Source organism: Arachis ipaensis, chromosome B9 (assembly GCF_059453495.1).
Source record: "Arachis ipaensis isolate K30076 ecotype BB chromosome B9, ASM5945349v1, whole genome shotgun sequence".
NCBI classification, from domain to species: domain Eukaryota; kingdom Viridiplantae; phylum Streptophyta; class Magnoliopsida; order Fabales; family Fabaceae; genus Arachis; species Arachis ipaensis.
In genome coordinates this window covers 13,320,013-13,345,866 of record NC_142444.1, presented here as the reverse complement: position 1 = coordinate 13,345,866, position 25,854 = coordinate 13,320,013, and the positions used below count along the sequence as shown (strand labels likewise).

The window sequence follows — 25,854 nt, the reverse complement described above, 5'->3', positions numbered from 1 at the left end:
GTGTATGTATTCCAAAAAATATACATATTCCGTCAAAGCCAATTTATTCTTGTTATAATCCTAACATGCAGTAGGTTCCTAGTTATTCTCCTTGGCCAAATTGTCAAAATATTCTAAAGTATTCTCTTTTTTACAACTTTTAAGGAAAAGAGAATATACCTGAGTATGTTCCTTTAGATCCATACAAGGGGCATAGTGCAGATTTTTCTCCTTTGCCAATCATGACTAAGTTTGCAGAAACAGGCAATTTTTTCAATCACCCTAAATGCAATAAAAATGTAAAGAAAAATCTGACTGGAAAGAAGGTAATGGTTGAAAACAAGGGAGAAAAAGATGAAGATTTAATTACTGACAATTTTGACACTGGTTTTGATGACAGCTTAGAAGCGATATTTGGTGTTAAGCAACCTATAGCTGTGGTGTCAATACTGCCTAAGGAGTATAGTCAAGTCCGGGAAGTGAAATCATTAGAGGATGATTGTTATGATGTCTTTCCTGGAAGCGAATACTTATTGCTAGATAACAATATGTGTGGTGGAGGATTGTTTGAGAAACCTACTGAAAATGACAAGGAACATTTGCGTCCACTGCATATCAAGGCTCGTGTTGATGGAAGGATAGTTAATAAGATTTTGGTTGACGGAGGAGCTGCTGTCAATCTCATGCCTGAAAGAATGATGGGAAGGCTTGGGAAGACTGAAAAGGATTTGATCAAAAGTGGCATTGGGGTCACAAATTTTAGTGGAAGGACTTCTTCTGTTAGAGGTGTGGTTCTACTGTCAATTGAGATTGGTTCTGTCAATAGGCCAACTCTGTTTGTTGTTGTTCCATCTAAAGCTAGTTTTAACTTGCTTTTGGGATGTGATTGGATTCATAGAATGGGTGCTATTCCATCCACTTTACATCAAAAATTAATTTTCTGGAATGAAGATGGAGGAGTGGAAGAAGTTCTTGCTGAGAATAGTACCTGTTACTATGATGAGATGCATGTGGAGTTCAGGATGTATAATCCTGGAGTCAAGCCGCTGACAATTGACAACAAGACATTTAATCCTGAAAATATTGAGATGTGCAAAATAGATATGAATGGTTTTATTTTGGTCCCTAAGGTCGGGGAGGATATAGCCTCAAGAGAGACTTAGATGATGAGGTTGACGAGCCAACTGGCTCGGCTGTCAACCTATATGGCAGACAGAGAAGGGTGCATTGATAGTGTACCTAATGATTGTATATATGATGATAGTTCTTTAGGTTTTGAAAAAATAATACTGACAATGTGAAAAAAGTTGAGGTGTAGGATCCTTTGGAGGAGGTAGATATTGGTAACGGTGATCATTCTAGACCAACATATGTGAGCAAGATGTTGCCTGATGATTTCAAAAAAAAAATGGTGGAGATATTAAAGGAATATTGTGACTGTTTTGCATGGGAGTATGAAGAAATGCCATGTTTGAGTCGTGAATTAGTAGAGCATCAATTGCTACTAAAGGCCAATGTCAAACCTGTCAAGCAGCCACCAAGGAGATTTGCTCCTAGAGTCGTGCAGAAGATTAAAGAGGAGATTAAAAGACTTCTTAAAGCTAAGTTTATAAGAACAGCAAGGTATGTCAACTGGATTTCTAATGTTGTTCCTATCAAGAAAAAGAATAGAAAATTAAGGGTTTGCATTGATTTTAAAAATTTAAATTCTGCAAACCAAAAGATAAATATCCAATGTCTATAGCTGATATGTTAATAGATTCTACTGCTAGTCATGAAATTTTAAATTTTATGGATGGATATTCAGGTTATAATCAAATATACATCGTTGAGGAAGATATGTCAAAAACTGCATTTAGGTGTCCAGGTGCTTTAGGAACTTTTGAATGGATTATGATGCCATTTGGGCTCAAAAATGCTGATGCAACTTACCAAAGGGTGATGAATAAAAATTTTCACGACTTTATTGAAAATTTTATGAAAGTTTATGTTGATGATGTGGTTGTCAATTCAAATGCTAAAAAAGAGCATCTACAACATTTAAAAAAAGTATTTGAAAGAATGAGAAAGCATAAATTAAAAATGAATCCCTTAAAATGTGCTTTTGGTGTGAGTGCAGAGAATTTTTTTGATTTTTTGGTGCAGAAAAAAGGGATTGAAATTGACAAAAATAAGACAAAAGCTATCTTAGAGGCTCTTCCTTCAGCTAATAAAAAACAACTGCAAGCATTTTTAAGGAAGCTCAATTACCTCAGAAGGTTCATTTTCATTCTGTCAGGGAAAACTAAGATTTTTGCGCCTCTGATCAAGTTGAAAAAAGAGGAAGAGTTCCAGTGGAAAGCAGAGCATCAAGAAGCTTTTGACAACAGCAAGTAGTATTTGACTAATCCTCCTATTATAACACCTCCAAAGCATGGAGCACCTTTAAAACTTTATGTGTCAGCTTCTGAAGTAAAATTTGGCAGAATGTTGGCTCAATAAGATGAGGACGACAACGAAAGAGTAATTTATTACCTAAGTCATGTGCTAAATGATGTTAAGAGCCATTATTCTCCAATTGAGAAACTTTGTTTAGCTTTATATTTTTCTTGTTTAAAACTTAAGTACTATTTAATTCCTAGGAATGTTTATGTAATTTCTAAGTTTGATGTTCTTAAATATCTATTGTCTTCTCCAATATTGCATGGTAGACTAGGAAAATAGATGTTGGCCTTAATAGAATTTTCTTTACATTTTGTTCCTGTTGAGAGCCGTTAAGGGTCAGGTTCTAGCTGATTTTCTGGTTGACCATCCTTGCGTTGACATTGATGAGAGTTTTCTCAGTTTTGTTGGTTTGGTGCCTTGAAAATTATATTTTGACGGTTCATGTCATAACGGTGTTATTGGTATAGGTATTCTAATTATTTCTCCAAGTGGCGAGCCAAGTAAATTCCTCTTTGAATTGAATTATTCATGTTCCAACAATGAGGCAGAATATGAAGCGTTAATAATAGAACTGAAATTATTATTAGAAAGAGGAGTGAAAAATGTAGACATTTTTGGAGATTCACAGCTTGTAATCCGTCAAGTATCACTTGAGTATAGGTGTGTTAGTGAAAATTTAAGAAAGTATTTTAATGTGGCTACAAAGTTGTTGAGGAGTTTGACAATGTCATTGTAAGGCATGTTCTATGGGCGTTAAATCAAGAAGCAAATGAATTAGCTCAAATTGCCTCAAGATATAAGATCAAGTCTTCGACACTAGAAAAATTGGTAAAGATAAAGGAAATATTTATGCCTTTGAGGGAAAGAGAAGTGTTGTTATTAGAAAAACTAGACCTAGAAGATTGGAGAGTACCAATTGTGAAATATTTAGAAAATTCAAGTCTTAGTGTTGATAGAAAACTTAAATATATGGCTCAAAGTTATGTTCTAATGAATAATGAGTTGTTTAAGAAATCTGTTGATGAAAATCTCTTGACATGTTTGGGAGAAAAAGAAGCGTATTTGGCTCTTACCGAAGTGCACGAGGGAATCTATGGTGCCCATCAGTCAGGGAAAAAATGAAATGGGTGATAAATAGGAGAAGATTGTATTGGCCAACTATTCAAAAAGATTGTATAAATTATGCTAGGTCCTGTGAGGAATGCCAAAAACACGGAAGCCTTCAACATATTCCAGCGTCAAAATTGCATGTTATAATTAAGCCATGGTCGTTTAGAGGTTGGGCTTTAGATTTGGTCGGACAGATTCACCCACCTTCTTCTAAAGGTCATAAGTTCATTTTGGTTGGTGTTGATTATTTTTCTAAATGGGTAGAGGCTATCCTTTAAGGAAGGTGACTCATAATGAAATAATTGATTTCATTGAGAAGCATATTGCGCATAGGTTTGAAATTCCTCAGTCTATTACCACTGATCAAGGAACCATGTTCATTGGAAAAAAGGTCATGGAATATGCCAAGTCTAGGGATATCAAAATACTTTCTTCTACACCGTATTATGCCCAAGCCAATGGACAAGTGGAGGCAGCGAATACAATTTTGATTGCATTAATTAAAAAATAAATTGGAAGGTAGCCAAGAAATTGACACCAAACTCTCAGTCAAATTCTTTGGGATTACCGAAATTCTTTAAAAGCTTCTAGTGGAACCACCCCATATAAGTTAGTTTACGGTCATGATGTGGTGTTGCCAATTGATATTAATTTGCAAAGTATAAGGGTGGCTAGACAAGATGACATACCAGTAGTAGATTATTGGAATTCTTTGTATGATGAGCTCAATGAACTAGATGACGAAAGGTTGAGAGCTTTAGAGCGGGTGATTCGACAAAAAGAGATTATGTCAAAATCATGCAACCACCGTGTTAAAGCAAAGACATTTCCAATTAGAGATTTAGTGTGAAAAATAATTTTGCCTATAGAAAAAAAATAAAAAGCTTATGGTAAGTGGTCTCCAACTTGGGAAGGACCTTATGTGTTTGCCAAGATTTATTCTGGAAATGCCTATAAGATTATTGAAGTCGGATCAAGAAGAAGAATTCCTTCAATAAATGGCAAGTATTTAAAAATATATAGGCTAGACATTCATGAGATAAACATTCCACATGTTTAAGGATACAAAGATGCCTAGTTGAAGTGTCAAGGGCTAAAATAAAGAGCAAACTAATATTTGCAATTTAGTTTGTAAGAGCTAACATATCCATGTGATTTCTATGAATTGCAAGTTCTATTGACAATGTAAATCATTAAGATTATGAGGCAGATATGTGTCCAAGGCATTAATTTAAAATGAATAAATGACCATTTGTACCCATGAAAGATACAGACGCTGACAAATATATCCATATAAGAATAAAACGACAATTGTAACCACGGAAGATGGTTTCCATGTACCAAGAGTACCCTAACGGACCAATTATGTAACCAACGTCCAGGTACTCTTGGCACACGGAGGTCATCTTCCGTGGTTACAGTTGTCGTTTTATTCTTATATGAGTACATTTGTCAGCGTCTGTATCTTTCATGGGTACAAATGGTAATTTATTCATTTAAAATAAGAGTCAATAAATAACTTATCATTTTGTAAGTGCAGTATAGTACATGCCAACATATAGAACTGAAAGGTTTAGTGAATAAACCTATGTAAAGTTAGAAGCATGTCAACAAACGCACATTTGATTTACTTTGACAACACTTGAGGCGAATGCACACGAGATGGCATGTACCAGTGCAACCTGATATAGATAGATATGAAGGTCATCTCAAATGAAATACAAAAGAGGTCACTGCGATATTAATAATTGGTTTGGTGTGAAGTAATGTAATAACTTCCCAAAGATAGCAAGTGTCAACCAGTCTACAAAATAAAGGTAGGGTGCATACAAAAGCAAATAATAAAAAAAACTCTAAAAGTTCAAAAAGTGAAGATTGCAGGGACATATTAAAATGACAGAAGTTCACATAAGAAATACAAGACTAAGCTTCAAAGATCTCTTTCAAACGAGTAACTTCAGTTTGGAGAGCGGTTTGGAAGTTCCTAACTTCTTTTGCAGCTTCATGTGAAGAAGCATCTTCTCTTCAAGGGACTATAAGGATGCATTGCTACTATCAAGCACGCTGCTTGCTTTAGCAAATTGACCCTCATTATTTATCAAAGCAGCATCCAGCCTATTTTTTATTTCTATCTTGACAGTCAGCTGTTGTTCTAAGTCTCGAATCTCCTCAGATAACTCATGAGCACGATCTTCAACTTTTGCAATATGGACAACCAGAGTAGTTTTAGCAATCTCAAAAGATGAGGTATCTTGTTTCATCTTAGAAAAAGCTTCAGTTGATTGTTGATATGATGAGATAGCTACTTGAGAGTCCAGATCGGTGGCAAGTGTTAAAACAGGTTTGGATAGAATGGCACCGAGTTGTTGGGCCAACGGAAGCAGGATGAATTTGTCAACAGTCTTGGTTGTGAAAGGTGTAGTATGGAGCTGCTCTATTGGAAGATGACTTTGAATGGTAGAGCAAGATCTAACTATGGCATTCTGTGTAACATACTACATGCATAGGCTTCATTCAAACTTTCCAAGTCAGACAACAAATTATTCACCACATTAGGGGTCTGAGCATGAATGGAAGTGATTGGTATTTATTTTTCTGACCGTTCACTCGGGGGATTTCAGAATTTTGAAACTAAACAAAAAATGCAAAAGAAGATGTCAACATAAAAAAAAGGGATATAAGGAAGAGATACTAATGATCAGGCTAATTGACATGTCATACCTTATTAGCTTTAGGGTTAGGTGTAGGCTTATCAGATGTGGCAGCCATCAAATTTTCAGTGCTAGACACAATCAGTGAAGTTGTAGGAGCCGCGGTGACCTAAAGCAAGAAGTGAAATGAGGATGAATGTAATTAATGAGATTTAAAATCAGCATGAGAGACATCATCATCATTTAAGTTCTTCAAGATAATGTTATTTTTAATATGGAGGATGTGAGAATATATAAAAATACCTGAAAAGCAAGTTGACCACTGAGGCTAAGGGCATCGATATCATTATCTTCCGAAGAGGAGTTACTCACTGCTTTATCACTAGATGAGTTGCTCTTATTTTCCTCTTTATTTTTCTGAGAAACTACCGGTCCGTCAAGGTTGCATCGGATGTATTTGATGTGTCGTCCTTGTCATCACTATTTGAAGATATTGACACTATAATTGGTTCAAGTCTTCTCTTTATCCGGCGGCTTGAACAATTAAAGTTGAGTTTCTTTTTTCCTACAAGCCTACCAGAAGTCTTTCTCAAAGGAGAATTGGCAGCAAGTGAGGTAGTTTTTTCTTCTGTAACAAAAAAGATATGTATAATAATAATAAAATAATTAAAATAGGTGCCATTCTTAGAAGACATTATGCATGAAAGAAATAACATTAATAACAACAGTACAGAGAAGAGCATAATTTTTTGAATTCAAATGGGCAACATAATTTAGTTATAATTACCTTTTTTGACAGTTGATGCTCTCCTCACTTGTTGCATTACAAGAGTAGTAGTCATTCTTTGACAACAGGTACTAAAAGTGACCGTCATGGAAGAGTAATAGGTTTTTCACCAAGAGAAGAATGATTATGTAGTTAACAGACAAGGTTTAAAAGCGAATAAGTGGAATTTATTTCTCCGCGAAGCATTGTCCTTCTGAAAGTTCAACAGATCTTCTGGTGAAGTAGCTTTTGTAACACCCTAATACTTTTAAACTGAGTTAAGCTTTATTTGGATTATATTTAGTAGATGATATTCAAAATCTTGCGAAATTTTTCTCTTAAAACAAATGGGAAATATTTATATAAAATAATTTATAGATAAAAATATTGAATAATTAGTTTTTATTAGAATAGTTACTAGTTGAAAAAATAAGTGGATTTGAAAATACTAACATGAAAAATCGGTGTGCTAAATTATGAAGGTACAACAATGACAAGCTTTACTCATACCAAATAAAAAAAGAAATATAATAGTTACAATTGCAATCAGTCAATAAGGATAAAACAAGACACATAAAAAATCCTAATTCTCTTAATTTGTTTAACTATGGCTAAAACAATCGCATATTCTTCCTTCTTAAGGTAAACGTTTAATGTTTTGTATCTACGTCCTCGATAGCTTGCTCCCACTAGTGCACCTGTCTTTTCACCTCAACTGTATTGCTTCGTACTGTATCGTTCCTGAAGATGGTACGGAGAGAGGGGTGAGAAATAAAAGTTTCTCAGTAGTTTATCTATATAGTGTCATCGTATCCATCTCCAGCCACTCCGAGTTTTAAAATAAAAACAGTGATGATGCAATGTTGTTCAATTATTATTTTCAAAAGTCTTGATTAGTCGGAGTGGTGTGACTTTTAGATGCTTCTCATTTACTTATGTTATGACATGTGTAATGCATACAAAATGCCTATAGCGTTAAAACATATAATATAAACTCATAAAATTTGGTATGATGTCCTCATAAGCCATAAAACAAGGCAAAATAAATAATAAACAAGAGAAGAATAGTAACATTGGCATAGATAAGTCAAATAGAATAGATCTGAATAAAATAAAGATCTTAAACAATATCACCAATCGAACAAAAATGAACTTTGGATAAAAGAAGGATCTTTGAATGAAATAATAAACATAATCATAAATTAAAAAGGATAAAAGAATAACAATCATGATCACACTTTTTATTGCACTTTTCATTACTTTTTCTCATAACTTTTATGGAAGGTATTGAGCTCAAACCGGTATAAAAAGTGGGAGTCCCCTTCCCTTACCGAAGGTTCTTATCCCAAACGTTTTGGCGATCACATTCCCTTATCGAAGGATCATCTCGATCGATCACCTTCCCTTACCGAAGGATCATATCGATATCTTGTCTTTGGGGTCACCTTCCCTTACCGAAGGATCATTCCCTCAGTTCAATTTACAATCAAGGTTATTTAGACATACACAAGAAAAGAGTTATATCAACAAAGATATCTTATTATATAAAATTGATGGGATAGTCCCCTTCCCTTACCGAAGGTTCTTATCCCAAAGGTTTGCCGATCACCTTCCCTTACCGAAGGATCATCTCGATTATCTTTTCTTTAGGGGTCACCTTCTCTTACCGAAGGATCATTCCCTCAGTTCTTTAATGCACATAAGATATGAAGGAAAGAGATATTATATCATGACATGCAATGCTAACATCTATATAAAAAAACATTTAAGATATGACATATAAAATTATCACAAAACCCCTACCTCGAGTGAAGTTCCGCTAGGTATTCCGATGCAAATAGATGTGGTTTGTTAGTGAAGAGAGACTTGTTTCATGACTAGACTTTGTGTATACTAGAATGTTTTGTATAAAAAAGGGAATAGAATGAGAAAGGAAGGATCAAATAGCTCTCAGGTATGTGCAGATTATGTTAGGAGGCATTTATGTGAAATCTTCAATCTGAATCGTCACTTTGTGAGCCCTATAACTTTTTCTAAGTTTGGAATTTGGAATTAGCTATTAGAAACAAATTTATAGAAAATTTAATTATCTTTAAAATGAAACTTAAACGAAGTCAATCGGATAATAACAACTTGAGATATTTTTGAAATACTGTTAGTATATCAGGCTGGCTGATAAGAGCGCGATTTTCTACTCTGAACTTGTAACCGATTTATCTACCTAATTTAATTTGAATTTGATTTTATACTCAACTTAAGGAATAGAGCTAGTATTATTATCTTTTCATATAACAAAATATCATTCAAATCTAATAAATGTAGAATTAGTTATGACTATGTTTTAAAAGGTTGTTTACTGTCGGTTAGAGATTTACTACCACTAGTTCTTTTATATGTTTAAATTTTAAATTCAAATCTTAAATCATTATCATTTTAATTAATTAATTAGTTATTAAAAAAATGACTTGATTCAAAAAATTGGGATGTTACATTCTCACCCCTTTAAAAAAAAATTTTGTCCTCAAAATTCGTGTCTCCTAAGAAGATACTAATTCAACCTAACTTATCCTAGTAGATTTTATCTACATTTTCTTTCTATAGGGATATATCATATATGATAGTTCCAACATAAGTAAGTTCAATCAAGAAAACACAAAGACATGCATGTACTCTCGGTAAAAAGACCTTAAAAAAATGAATTTGCATATGAAAACTTGGATGATAAACATATTGTATGCATGTAAAAGAAGGAAAGAAAGGAATAATGCTATAAAGATAATAGGGCATCATACGACAACAATATAGATGATAAATAATAGAATAGAACATGACGCATGCCAAACATATATAAAAAGGTAATAAAACATAATTTTCTACTATTTTTTAAATATATATATATATTGAGAATGTCTCATGTGCATTTTTCTATGTCTTTAAATATGAGTAGGGTGTTCTTAGACAATCCATATTTTGACCTTTAACACATGCACATTTTGATCAAATAGTTATGACAATAAGGCTCAAACAAAAAATTTTAGGGGGCACACTAACCTTGACTATTAGATGATTACATATCACATAGAAAAGATTTCATTGTATAACCCTAATTATAACTAAATGATAATAATTTAATCTGGCAAACATAGAATATGGCCCTATGGGATCAAATTGCTCTGATACCAAAATGTAACACCCTAATACTTTTAAACTGAGTTAAGCTTTATTTGGATTATATTTAGTAGATGATATTCAAAATCTTGCGAAATTTTTCTCTTAAAACAAATGTGAAATATTTATATAAAATAATTTATAGATAAAAATATTGAATAATTAGTTTTTATTAGAAAAGTTACTAGTTAAAAAATATAAGTGGATTTACAAATACTAACATAAAAAACCAGTGTGCTAAATTATGAAGGTACAACAATGACAAGCTTTACTCATACCAAATAAAAAAAGAAATATAATAGTTACAATTGCAATCAGTCAATAAGGATAAAACAAGACACATAAAAAATCTTAATTCTCTTAATTTGTTTAACTATGGCTAAAACAATCGCATATTCTTCCTTCTTAAGGTAAACGTTTAATATTTTGTATCTACGTCCTCGATAGCTTGCTCCCACTAGTGCACTTGTCTTTTCACCTCAACTGTATTGCTTCGTACTGTATCGTTCCTGAAGATGGTACGGAGAGAGGGGTGAGAAACAAAAGTTTCTCAGTAGTTTATCTATATGGTATCATCGTATCCATCTCCAGCCACTCCGAGTTTTAAAATAAAAACAATGATGATGCAATGTTGTTCAATTATTATTTTCAAAAGTCTTGATTAGTCGGAGTTGTGTGACTTTTAGATGCTTCTCATTTACTTATGTTATGACATGTGTAATGCATACAAAATGCCTATAGCGTTAAAACATATAATATAAACTCATAAACTTTGGTATGATGTCTTCATAGGCCATAAAACAAGGCAAAATAAATAATAAACAAGAGAAGAATAGTAACTTTGGCATAGATAAGTCAAATAGAATAGATCTGAATAAAATAAAGATCTTAAACAATATCACCAATCGAACAAAAACGAACTTTGGATAAAAGAAGGATCTTTGAATGAAATAATAAACATAATCATAAATTAAAAAGGATAAAAGAAGAACAATCATGATCACACTTTTTATTGCACTTTTCATTACTTTTTCTCGTAGCTTTTATGGAAGGTATTGAGCTCAAACCGGTATAAAAGGTGGGAGTCCCCTTCCCTTACCGAAGGTTCTTATCCCAAACGTTTTGGCGATCACATTCCCTTATCGAAGGATCATCTCGATCGATCACCTTCCCTTACCGAAGGATCATATCGATATCTTGTCTTTGGAGGTCACCTTCCCTTACCGAAGGATCATTCCCTCAGTTCAATTTACAGTCAAGGTTATTTAGACATACACAAGAAAAGAGTTATATCAACAAAGATATCTTATTATATAAAATTGATGGGATAGTTCGCTTCCTTTACCGAAGGTTCTTATCCCAAAGGTTTGCCGATCACCTTCCCTTACCGAAGGATCATCTCGATTATCTTTTCTTTAGGGGTCACCTTCTCTTACTGAAGGATCATTCCCTCAGTTCTTTAATGCACATAAGATATGAAGGAAAGAGACATTATATCATGACATGCAATGCTAACATCTATATAAAAAAAATATTTAAGATATGACATATAAAATTATCACAAAACCCCCTACCTCGAGTGAAGTTCCGCTAGGTATTCCGATGCAAATAGATGCGGTTTGTTAATGAAGAGAGACTTGTTTCATGACTAGAATTTATGTATACTAGAATGTTTTGTATAGAAAAAAGGAATAGAATGAGAAAGGAAGGATCAAATAGCTCTCAGGTATGTGCAGATTATGTTAGGAGGCATTTAGGTGAAATCTTCAATCTGAATCGTCACTTTGTGAGCCCTATAACTTTTTCTAAGTTTGGAATTTGGAATTAGCTATTAGAAACAAATTTATATAGAATTGAATTATCTTTAAAACTAATCTTAAACGAAGTCAATCGGATAACCACAACTTGAGATATTTTCAAAATACTGTTAGTATATCAGGTTGGCTGATAAGAGCGCGATTTTCTACTATGAACTTGTAACCGATTTATCTACCTAATTTAATTTGAATTTGATTTTATACTCAACTTAAGGAATAGAGCTAGTATTCTTATCTTTTCATATAACAAAATATCATTCAAATCTAATAAATATAGAATTAGTTATGACTATGTTTTAAAAGGTTGTTTACTGTCGGTTAGAGATTTACTACCACTAGTGCTTTCATATGTTTAAATTTTAAATTCAAATCTTAAATCATTACCATTTTAATTAATTAATTAGTTATTAACAAAAATGACTTGATTCAAAAAGTTGGGATGTTACAGCTTTGATATGCAAAGATTGAGACTCTTAAAGATGGTAAGAGGACGAAATGGCTTGAGCTAACCCAAACTGTCTAGAAATGGCATTTGGCATGTAGTCTGTTGTTCTTAGGTCATCTTTACCTGGGAATCCAGCAAAAAGTTGTTGGGGAATCAAGAATTGTGACCAGATAGTGATACTTTCCTTTTGTGAAATCTTAACTGGGGTAAGAGATCGCGTCAACCATTCTGGACCAGTTTGACAATTAGCAAAAGGAGTTAAATTGATGTTGTGGTCCTTCTCTGATAAGTAATAGAAAGCATGGAAGAAGTGTTTCATTTTATCATGTGAGGCCATCAACTTGTCAGGAAAAACTAAGTTGAGCAGATGGTGTCCTGCAACCACAGAATCTGTAGGACCTTTTTGGATCAAACACGGTTGTAGCTCAGACTAAAAATGACAGACAGCCACAATTGAAAGAACGAAATGGGATCGTCAACATTAGTGATTCTCTTCTTCTCCCTCATAAGGTCTGTGATCCAATCTAGAGTGAGATACAGTCCAGTTAGAAATAATTTGGCTAAACACAACTTCCTATCTTTAGCTAACATAATGGCTAACGGGAGATAAGAGACTTCGACTTGAATACTCCGGGTACAGAAAACAACGCCGCTCAACCAATAGAGACGAAATGCTATGTGCTCATTATCAGAAACAGGTTCTTCATCTTGACCTTTGTTATTGAGAATGAAGCTCTGGTAGGTGGTGGAAGAGATATCAATGGCATACTTAACTCCTGTGGTCGACTTGGTAGTAGTTAAAATTTCCTCTCACAAGGGAGGTAGGCCAGTTATAGCGGTTACATCCAGAAGTAGGCGTAATCATACCGTATGAGGTATGAAAAAGTATGAGAAGTCTCATCCTAAAAATACAATGCATCTCCCATTAGTCCTGAATTGACATTGTAAGAGTTTTTACTAAGTTGAATTAGATCATATATTTCAATCTCTTTCTACAGGGTCATCTTCTCAGTTTCAACCCTATCTAACCAAGTACGGTAACCTTCAATGTTGGTCTTTGGGAATTTCTGAATAGCCTGTTGTTTGAGCCGAAATATCCAATGGGAATAGAGTCTTGAAAAGCGACGAATTTTCTTTGAGAATAACCAGGAAAAGAATTTTTTATCTTGTTTGCGACTTTGGGAGAGATAATAGGGCCGATAAAAGCTGAGTCTTCACCGTCAATGGTGAAAGGGAGTAGCACCTGAGATCCCATATTTTTTATTTTGAGGCCTCTGGTTCAGGAGCAAAATCTTTGCCATTTTTGACAACAGACTTATCACAAATGACCACTTTAGATGAAGAAGGAGGACTTGTTGATAGATGGTGGCTTGAGGTTGCCATAAGAGTATAGATTAAAAAAATCCAAGTATTGGGTGTCGAGGTTGTCAACAATCAACAAACAAGCTGTAAAGGTAGAAAGCAATACATAAGAAATTAATAAAAGTTGAGCTTATATGGGTTTAATTTGGTTTAATCAGTAAATAAGGACTTAACATGGAACAAGACTTAATACTGCTTGCCAATACTCATGAATAATATATATATATATATATATATATATATATATATATATATATATATATATATATATTAGTAGCCTATCTATTTGGGATTTTATCACAAATTTACAATAGGATAAAAAAGAAGAGATGCCTCTTTGAAAATAGAATATTCTACCATTTTTTCAATTCAAAAAGACTAAGATAAAAAGTATTTGAATTCCAGCCCACATGAACATACCCAAAAAAGTAATCTGTAATTTTTGCTTCATAAAATTTAATACAGTAGAGCATATATGTAATTTAAAGAACAGAGAACATATTGAACAAGATCATAATTAAAAAAAAAATATCCATCTATAATTATAAATATCAGCAATATATCAAATAATATAATTAGCTCATAATCAAATTAAGAAAACAAACATAAAAAAAAAATAGTAGAATTGAAGAATAAGGGTTTGAAAGTCAAATCTTAATTTGAGTCAAGAAATATAAAAGAAAAAAAGAGAATGCTCTTCAGAATAAGAGTAAGATTCTAGTACTCATAGATAATACAAGAGATATTATTCACACCATTTTTGGAGGGGTTAGGGTTTCTCTAAATCAACAATAGAAAAGAGATAGATAAAAATGGAACTAACAAGAATAAATAATATATATATATATATAAAATAAAAAATAGTAATAAATTTAAAAGAATAAATAAATACATGCTTATATATACTTTTATTGCTATAAATAACAAGGTTTTTTCACTTTCAATCACTATATGACTTCAAGTGAAAAATCTTGGGGCATTATGTTAAACAAAAAATATTATTTTTATAAAAAATTATGAAAAAAAATTAGTCCTATAATGATGTTTCTGTATATAATATTTATGTTTATTTTAATTAAATTAGGTCATTTAACAGTTTGGTTATTTATTTTAATTTTTTGAATTGGCATCAAACGAGGAGTGGGGACAGTTACGGATGTCATTCAAATTTTCACGTTAGTCTATAAATAAAGCTTTAGGCACATTTTGTAGGGAGTTCAATTTTTCTCGAAAACACTTAAAAACTCAAAACGCTCTCAGTCCATTGGCATCACAGAGTAAAATTGGAAATCTTAAGTAATTCCTCTGAACTCAAACATTTGTAATTTGTTTCTTTCCTGTTTTTATTAATAAAATTTCTCTGTTTTTACTTATTTTTCTCTTTTACATTTTTTTCTTCATCTTCTCTTTAATTTTTTATTTATTTTAATTTTTACAATTTATTTTGCCTCCAGTATCTTACATTTCTTTATTTATTTGTTACTTTCAATTCTTTTTAATTTTTATTGACGATGCGACATTAAAATGCCTATTTTCTTTTAAGTATTAACAAAATTTGAATAAAATAATAATACAAAGGGGCCATTCGAGCTACCAAATATTTTACCTTTGATAAATCAATGGAACATCAAGAAAATGGTCCAGAAAATTAGCATTCTTCTCCGGATCCAAGAGCTCTAGCAAGACACTTGCTAGATCACCAGCATGTCCTTTGCTTAACTGTCAATTGAATAAAACAAATATAAATACCAAAATTATCCTTCTAAATTCTAAAAGAACATTTAGGAAATAAAATAAGAAGTTGTCTTAGATGAGAAAAGTATATTTAGTTTTTTGGTGGTCTAAATAAAAAAAATTATAAAATAAAATAATAAATTATGTAAATATCTTCGTCTTCCTCTTCTCACATTTTTTTTTAACAACCATCTTTCTTTTTTCACATCTTCTTCCAACAACTATTATTACTATCATTACACTTACCACCGCACCACCAACATATATTAGAACTAATTATTATTTTTTCAGACAGAAATTCCGACGGATTTTATTAGCGGCAGCTCTGACCACTGTTACCCAACAGCGGTGATGGTGACCACCGCAACGGCTCCTGCTCCCCTTCGTTGTCGCAGCTCTTCCTCCCCCACTGAATAGCATCGACTGCAACGGATTTCTCTCCCTCTAGCTCATTCTTGACTTGGTGGTGACACTGGAAGTGGCGAACGGCGACGGCCTAGCGATTCCACAGATGGCGACGGCAAGACGCGGATGAATGTCGGCAAAAACAGCGCACGCAGAGGCAACCCGCGAAGATGACGACGGCGGCGGCTTCTCGTGGCAGTCGCGCTCCTCCTTTCAGCGACTACAGCAGCCACGGCGAAGGAAGTGACGGAGAAAAAAATGAAAAGAGAGGATAAAGGACAAAAATAAAATTTTAAAATAGAGTTATTTATAAAAATATTTAAATATAAATATAATTATTATATTATTAATAAAAGCTTTAAATCTTAGTCATCCATTCAAAAATCCAATGGCTATGATTTATAAAGAATCTTGAATCATAAAGGACCATATTATACTTTTCTCATGGAAGAAAGCTCCATAAAACAAAAATCATGCAGCATATTTATTTCATACTAAGGGAGAATAGAATACTCAATTTAAATAAATTGAACCAACTACCAATGTATTACTTTGTCAATCTCATCAATCAAAACAAGAGGGTTGGGTGTCCCCACATTCCTAAGGCATTGTACCATATCTTTCCTAACATAGAACCAACATAGGTTCTACGATGACCCTGTAAGATGGCGTGTACATGATTTAGAACACTACCAATATAGCTACCTTTTTTCAGCCACATCAGCTATAACAATGCATGACTAACATGTGCAATAGGGATATCTGTTCTATTGCCAATTTGCACCTGATCAAGACTATTGTATTCTGATCCAGATAGCAAATTTAAAGGATTAGATGTTATGTGATTTGAAGCTCCTAAATCAATCGAGATATCATGAAGGGTCAGTGATAGAAGAAAGCACAACAACATATGCTGATGGATTGTGAAAGGATGGTGCTAGTGGTGGTGGAATAGATGGTGTAGCACTGCCTTGTGATAATGAAGAGGATGATGAGTTAGTGTCAAAGGTGTCAAATCTTGATTGTTGAGGCTGAGAAGGTGGTGGTATTTCTTGGTTGAATATGTGAGAGTAGTGTCAAGCAATATGGCCAATTCTTTTGCACACTTGACACTATAGTTTTGGAGATTGGTAGAATGATCTACCACCATTTCTTCCTCCTATACGCCCTCCATTGCCACAATTGAAATTTGGAATGATAGGATATGATGACTAAGCAAGACTGGCTTAAACTCATTGTAGTTTCTGTTTTCTAAACTTCTCCAGCATATATCTTCATGTGTTAACAAGAGAGTTTCAACCTCACAAGGAGTATATGTTTCTGGTTTTGAGTTGATTGTTGTAAAAAGCATTTGATAATTTTCATTTCATCCTTCTAAGCTAGCTTGTATCTGCTTTTTATCTTTGAGAGGTTTTCCAAGACCTGCTAGAGAATCTGCAATAGTTTTGATCTTGGAAATATAATCTGATGCTGAGTCCTTATTCCTTGATCCTTTCAGCTGATTCTTCAATTGTTCAATTTTGTTGATTCTTAAAAATAAGCTTGTATCTTTTCCCAGATCTGATAACTATAAGTGCACCCTACCATTTTTTATTTGAAGACAAAATCCATCCAAGCCAATAACCATGATATAAGATTCTAATCATCCTAAATCTATTGAGTATATTGATCAGATTCAGTACCTGCTCTTTGTTTTTTTTTTTTTTTTAATTTTCAAACTGCTGTGGAATCTTTTCTTTGTGCAAATGATCTTGTAGACATTATCCTCTTATGGTAGCAAGAGCTTGTTGCTCCCATGTCTTTGTGATTGTTCTCTCCGAGTTTATTTGAATCGGGTTGAGTGACCTTTATTTGAGTGAGAAATTGTGTTGAAACAAATTGTTAATGCTGTTGTTCGAATTGGCAGCCATGCTTGCTAAAGATGGAGATGCTATGGATCAACAAGAACCTTGGCTTTGGATATAAAGGAAAAGTGAAAATCTGATTGATTGAAGAACAAGAAATATGTTCTTTAGAGAATGCAAAAATAGAATTGATGCAGAGAAAAGTAAGAAAGTATTTGGAACTAAATTAAGAGTATTACAAAGGTAGAAGAGGTCCATACCATACAATTTTGTTTGACTTACAAATTTTTACCATTTTTATAAATTAAATTAGAATACAAAATCATATGAAATTTGATTTCTATTTTTTGTTTGTTACATTCAACTATTTTATTTATGTCAAACTTCTTTCAATCTTCAATGTCTTTTAAATTTTACTTTAGTATTTTTCTAAAATTTTTATACATTGATCACGAAAAAGAAAAAAACACCAAGTGAAATTGACAACAGGAGTAAAGATGTCAATGTAAATTTATCTACGCTCCCCTTTCAAGATCAAATTCAAACGTATTTTTATTTTGTATGCTTTATTTATTTTATACTTATACCTTATATTTATTTTTAATATTAATATAATTTATTTTTGTATTTAAAAATATTAATTTTAAATATTTTCATTTTAAAATATTCCTTTCACATTATATTTTCAAATGCCATGATTATATCTTGTTCTTTTATACGTTATTTTTTAGTTTTAGTAGTGATTTTACTTTGTCTATATATTAAAAAATAATATAATCTAGACTTGTTATCGTTATTTTTAATAAATAATCTCTTTTTATTATGAATACAATTAATTAATTTAAAATAACAACTTATTTCATATTTAATATTGTATAAAAATTAGTGTTAACTTAATAAAAATTAAATAACTAAAATTATAATTGAATAAAAATTATAATCTTAAAATATAAAATATTAAAAATACATTTTAAAAATAGACTAACCAAACATATTTTCATTCTTTTCAACGTTTGGGACTGACTTCTCTTTTCTCTTTTCACAAACCAATTGCGTTTTCTAAAATATAAAAAATTGAAAATAAAAATTATTTTCAACAAATAAAAACAGAAATCGACACAAACCAATGAGCCCCTAAATATTTTACACCGTCTTCATCTCCATTTGCCACCACAAATCTACACCTGTAGAATTTGCCTAAAAGAAAAACGTATCAAGTATCAACAATACAAGGAGAAAACGCGAAAAAGATACATGTTATGTGAGTGATTGTTGCAGGATTTGAGCCAACTTAGTTGAGTTATCACCAAAAACGCTTGTAAAACCATTCTTACATTCGAATTAGTTCTCTAATAAATTAATTTCAGCAAAGATGGGATATTACCATGTTAAATATGGCATTACATAGCACTTGCTCGTGAACCTCTGCAGATTCCCAGTTTGTGAAAACAAACTGATACAAACCTTAACTAGACAGGCATCTCATGATAAATACATATTCTAATAAAGCAAAATACATCGTGTAACCAGATTCACAATGCACCTGATCACAAAACATTATTAAATACTGTGATGCCAACTTGCTAATCCTAAAGAGGACAGAGCCTATAAAATAGGCCCATTTCACAAAAAACAGGGCAATACAATAATGATAATCAAGTTATGGATTCAACAGTTAAGTGTAGGAAATCCTTCACCAAAAGGATGTTAAAAGAGTAGCCGAAAAGCAAACCTTGTTAAAGAGATTATAGGCTTGGCTTAACCAAGCGCATTTCAGATGAGCAACTTTGAAGACCAAGGTGTGAGGGTGAAACTAAGCTTTCATGACATAGTTGAAAGTTCCTTGAACTTAAACCCTTCGACAAAGGACGAAGTTTGGGCATGCCATCATTTGAGCTGTCAATATTAGGAAAATCTATGCTGCCATCATTCAAGTTCAACAAAACAAACTTGTGATTGGGAGCTTTTGCCAGAAGAACATTATTTTTGAATATGTAGATTGGCTGTAATGGAGAGCCTGCCAGTGGATTAACGAGTAGCGGGTGGTGGGGGATTACGACCAATTTAGTCCAAGATTGAGGGACTCCATACTCCTTCATCAGCCAGACAGTCCAATGAGTTCTCTTATTCTCATAACAAGCAGCAAGGCAGCCCCTCAAGATACACAAATGGGGACTCATAAAGCAATCATCATCTAAATCCCTATCGGGAAGGGGAAACTGATTATAAGTCTCTTTCACCAAGTCAAGGGAACGAACCACGACATACCTAAAACAATCGTGAAAAATCCAATTAAGAGTGCCAGTGCCATTCACAAAAATCCCAACAGACGATACCAGAGAAAACGTCCCGTGTGGGCTAGGCATGCTACATGAGAAATCCTCAATTGTTCTCCAGGTAATATTTGGGCCGAATGTGATAATTCTGCTGACATATTCGCCTGATTTCTTATATACTCTCCCGAAAAGCTTGTACTTGTCATTCACATGATCATAACCAAATCCGCTAACGGATAAGGGACCTCCGATTTCAACCGGCTGAGATGTGGATCCGATGCAGGGGTTCCACAGCATGGCACCATGGCGCAATCCTCCGTCGTCACGCTCTACATTATACAAGCAAAGTAATCCATTGCAAGAGTCAATGATGGAGCGGGGGCGTCGTCCCTTATAGGGAACTACTTTAGTGGGTTCATGGGGAGGGTTCTCCACCGGAGATGGCACGGAGAAAACTCCTATTGTCGGGCATGCGTAGCCAATGCAATAGTAGGCAATAAGTGGGGGGGTCAAGGTTGGATCCACCGTCGTTGAACGTCGAAGGTGCTGCTTGGCGAATTGGGAACTGGAAATTAGGGTTCTCCATGAACTGCAGATTCTGTCCCTCAATCGAACAAGAGACCTCGCCGGAATCCTCAGCAGTATTTCCTCTATAAGCTCGTCCAGAAGGATAGGCGGAAGCCGTGAAGGCGGTGGTGTTGTCGTGGTACAGCGGATCAGTTCCGGCCAACCCCCGGTGGCTGTGACCACCCTCCCCTTCCTCGCAACAGCAGCATCATGATGATCATCATCATCATCATGAATCGGACCCCTCCTCATACGTATTAGGGACACAGTGAAACTATAATATCCTTCTCTTTCTGGTGTTTGTGTCGAATCTAGTAGTTTCTACCTTCTAGTTAGCTCGTCGATCCACCTCGTAACATCGTCTCCATCTTTTTATAATTTTTCTCTTCTTATTTTGATGGGATAAAATATATTTTTAAAGTTTATTAAAAATAAAAAAAATTAATTTTGTTTTAAAAATTTTTTATTTACATTAAATATATTTTTTACGATTAATTTTTAAAAAAAATTATGATTAAAACAATTTCATAAGAATAACTTTTAAAATAAGTATATCAGAAATAATTATTTTGCATTATTACTGAATTGGTTTTAAATTTTTTTAAAATTTTAACTCTCAAGAATATATTTGATACAAATTAAAAATTTAAAAAATAAAATTTAAAAATATTTTTAAAATTTTTAACAAATTTTAAGAATAATAAATATATTTTACTCGTTAAAGATTTTTATGAATCCATTCAATTATGTATTACCATGTAAAAAAATATACTTATTACGTAAATAATTATAAAAACATAATATAATTGATATGACTATTTAGATACTTATTCTACTACTAATTATAATTTCTAACTATTGAAGTCTATTTGTTATAATATGAGAAAAAGGTAAATTTTAAAGTTGTTATTAACGTTTAAATCATCATATTTAAATTCTTAATATTTTAAAATTGTCCCAATATTATTTTATCGTCAATTCTGTTAACAGATCACTAATGGTACGATAACATTGAAATCATTTTGGGGACTTAAATAGGATAAAAATATTAGAGATAAAAATGATACATTACTCTTAGAAGAATTAATAATCAAGTAAAATAAAAGTGAATTTTAATGGAATGAATGCTATACGAATTCAAAATTTTTACTCATGTTTATAGAATGGCTAATAGATAAACTTCCATATAAAGAGAAAAATGAGCAGGGTATATACTATATACACAATGAAATATAAATTATATTTTTTTTTGTTTCTAACATGCCAAACTTCTTTCATTTTTAATTTAATTAATCTTATCTTTAACTTTAAAATAAATTTTATTTTTATTTTTTAATAATATTAATTTTTTTATGATAGATAATTATTTATTTATTTTTAAACTTTACTCTTAGTCAAAAATAAATTTATTTAGAATGAAAATAATGTGATTAAGAGTAAAATTTAAAAAATAAATTTATTTAAAATAAAAGTAATGTGATTAAAAATAGTTTATTTAGATGTAATTAAAAAATAATTGAATAATTTACGAAAAAAATATTGATATTATTGAAGAATAAAATTAAAATTTATTTTAAATTTAAAAATAAATTTTTATTTAAATTAAATATTTAAAAAGTTCGGTACATTGGTGATAAAAAGATATAATTTATACTTTATTGTATATGTATTATGTCTTATTTTTTCGTTTTTATAAGTTTATTTATTAATCATTCTATAAGTATTTTATGATGAGTAAAAATATTGAATTCGTAATGCATTTTATTCTGTTGAAATTCACTTTTATTTTACTTGATTTAGTAATTATTTTAAGAGTAATAATATATTATTTATTTTTTCATCATATTTAAGTCTCTAATCTTTTAAAATTGTATCAATATTGTTCTACTGTCAATTCTATTAACAGATCTGATATGGTTGTTACAAATCCGATGTCATAACTCGGATTTATGCACCATAACTCGGCACTTTACGCTATAACTCGGCGTTATACATTACATCCTGGAATAAAAATGTCTGACCAGACGTTATCACTTATTAAAACCTAATAACTACCCTTCAATTCAGATGATCAACAGTAATATAACCGACCTTTTATACTCCACCTATAAAGGTATGATATCTTATCCTTAACAGACACACTGAATTCACAGTACTAACTTAAGCATTGGAGTGCCTTTTGCAGGTACACTCCCCTTTTGTTCATACTCTCCATGACATGACACCCCTCTGGACGAAGAGCTTGCATAATCCAAGCTTACAGCTCGACGCTGAAGGCTAAAGCTTGGCGTTAAAGGTTAAAGCTCGGCATCGACTCCCGTAGCCGAGGTTACGTCTAGGTTATTCACACAAGAACAATTGGCGCCCACCGTGGGCCGAAAATATAGATCTTTTCCTTTTTATCAGCCTCAGTATTTTTGCGTTTGCCCATGGCTGATCTTCCCCCACCCATACCATCCGAGATTCTCCGAATGGCGACTGAGTTGCAACAAGCCAACCAGCGTATGGCGGAAGAAAATCAAAAAATAGCGAACCAGATAGCCGGATTAACTAATGCTCGGATCGAAAATAATGACGGACGTCAAGAACGAACTGAAGAAGCTGAGCATTAGTCTGATCCAACGCATGTCTCAGAAATTGCTTGGAATGAAGAAGGTCGAAACGAAGAAGTTTGGAACGAAGGAGCCCAACCCGTGCATAACGAAAAAGCTCGGCCAAAAAACTAGGATGGCAAGCCAGATGACTCTCTTGGGGCATTAACGGCCGAGGTGATGAACTTCGTGCTGCCCAGAAGGTTTACCCTACCAACCACCTTAACCCCATATGACGGGTTAGGCGATCCCAAAAAAATACATAAAAAAGTTTACATCCATAATGATAGTAAACGGTGCATCTAATAAAGTTTTATGCCGTTGTTTTCCATCTTATTTAGACAATCCTGCACTTGATTGGTTTTGTTCTTTGCCTGCAGATTCTATTTCTCATTTTTGATACCTGTCAAAGCTGTTCAAGGAGCATTTTGCTGGATCAGCTATCTACCTACACGATTCTGACTATCTGAACACAATCAAACAAGGTCAGAATGAAAGCCTCAAAGATTACATGACACGTTTCACAAAGGTGGCTATGAGTATACCAGATCTCCACCCTGAAGTGCAATTGCACGCCATCAAAAGCAAACTCCGACCAGGAAAATTCCAGGAAGCTATTGCTATCGCCAAACCTAAAACTATGGCCGAGTTCCGTGAAAAAGTGAAAGGCCAGATTGACATTGAAGAACTCCGACAAGCTCGGAAAATAGAAAGGCCCCAGTACAAAGAAGAATATAAACCGCGGGATAACAAAAAAAGCTTCAAGCCATCCCCCCGTTATGAATCCTATACTCAGTTCAATACAAAACGCGGCGACATCATTAAGGAGATCCTAAATTCCAAATTGATCAAACCTCCACGGAAGGCCGGCAACTATCCAGATTCGAAAGGTGCAGACAAATCGAAGTATTGCACTTTTCACCAGAAGCACGACCATACCACTGATGAGTGTGTCATCGCGAAAGACCTCCTAGAGCGACTAGCTCGACAAGGCCATCTCGATAAATACATCGGTGGCTTTATTCAACGTCGTACCCTTCTACTGTCGACTATAACTCGGCAGGACAGCATGGCCGAGACAAAGAAAGGACGAGCATAAGTCACCCTGAACAACCAAGAGGAGTTATTAACTATATTTCTGGAGGTTTTGCAGGTGGAGGCGCTACAAGCTGGGCAAGGAAACGCTCTTACCGAGCTATGTTATCAATAGAAGCCAGTCCACACAATCCTCAGACGCCTTCACACTTCCCTCAGATGACATTTCAAGCTTCCGACTTCAATACAGCTACAACAAATCTAGATGATCCTGTGGTAATCTCCATCCAACTTGGAGATCTCCTGGTAAAAAAGGTACTACTTGACCCGGGGAGCAGCACCGATGTTCTCTTCTATTCCACTTTTCAGAAGATGAAATTAAGCAACAACACGCTCCAACCTTCCACTGGAGACCTGGTCGGCTTTTCAGGTGAAATAGTCCCGTATCGGGATCCGTGTGGTTACAAACCACACTAGGTGAGGTTCCCTTATCAAAAACTTCAGATGTTCAATATTTAGTAGTTGACCATTTTAGCCCTTACAATATGATACTTGGCCGACCTTTTTTGAATAAGTTCGGTGCTATTATTTCTACAGTTCATCTTTGTGTTAAGTTTCCTTTACAGGATGATACTATTGCAACCATTCACAGTGATACTCATGAAGCCAGACAATGTTACAACAATAGCTTCAAAAGACCTAACCGAAATATGCATGCACATGTACACACCATCAACAATCAAGATGAACTCCCATTCTTGGCCGACCTTGTTCCAAGGGTAGACATTCTTGACCGACCAACCCCTACGGAGGACTTACACAAAATCTATTTTGCAGATAACCCAAAAATATTCACTTACGTCGGGTCCACATTAAGCTCGAAAGAGAAAACCTCCTTTCAAACATTTCTACAACAGAATGCCGATTTATTTACTTGGACCCCTACAGATATGCCAGGCATTGACCCATCTGTAATTTCTCATAAGTTGGCACTGAACCCGTCGGTCCGACCTATAGCTCAGAAGAAGAGAAACCTCGGCCTTGAACGAAAGCAAGCCTCTTTGGAGGAAACCAAGAATCCAATCAACGCCGGCTTCATACAAGAGATCAGATTCACGACATGGTTGGCAAATGTTGTCATGGTTAAGAAACATAACGGTAAATGGCGCATGTATGTTGATTTCACCGATCTCAACAAAGCATGCCCAAAAGACTCTTATCCCTTACCATCTATTGATTGCTTAGTAGATAATGCTTCAGGTTATAAAACACTGAGTTTCATGGATGCATATTCTGGTTATAACCAGATTTTAATGCATCCATCCGATCAAAGTAAGATTGCTTTTATTACTGAATACAGAAATTACTGTTATAAAGTTATGCCATTTGGTCTCAAGAATGCAGGTGCAATATATCAACAACTTATGGACAAGGTATTTGCCGCACAGATTGGCAAAAACTTCGAAGTTTATATCGACGATATGGTAGCTAAAACAAAGCTCGATCACAACCATCTTGACGATCTTGCAGAAATATTCAATCAAATCCGAAAATATAACATGTGGCTAAACCTCAGGAAGTGTGCCTTTGGTGTACAAGGGGGCAAATTTCTCGGCTTCATGCTCACAAACCGAGGAATTGAGGCCAATCCAAAAAAATGCTGAGCTGTGTTGGATATGA

The 25,854-nt window shown here is 33.7% G+C and overlaps 1 protein-coding gene across 1 annotated transcript; it reads right to left on the bottom strand.

Moving 5' to 3' along the window:
• Nucleotides 1–19,035: 19,035 nt before the first annotated feature.
• Nucleotides 19,036–20,884, bottom strand: LOC107619283 (F-box/kelch-repeat protein At3g23880-like). The gene has a single exon (XM_016321537.3). The coding sequence runs from the start codon at nucleotides 20,798–20,800 to the stop codon at nucleotides 19,451–19,453; it is 1,350 nt and encodes a 449-aa protein (XP_016177023.1). The 5' UTR covers nucleotides 20,801–20,884; the 3' UTR covers nucleotides 19,036–19,450.
• Between the last annotated feature and the right edge of the window lie 4,970 nt (nucleotides 20,885–25,854).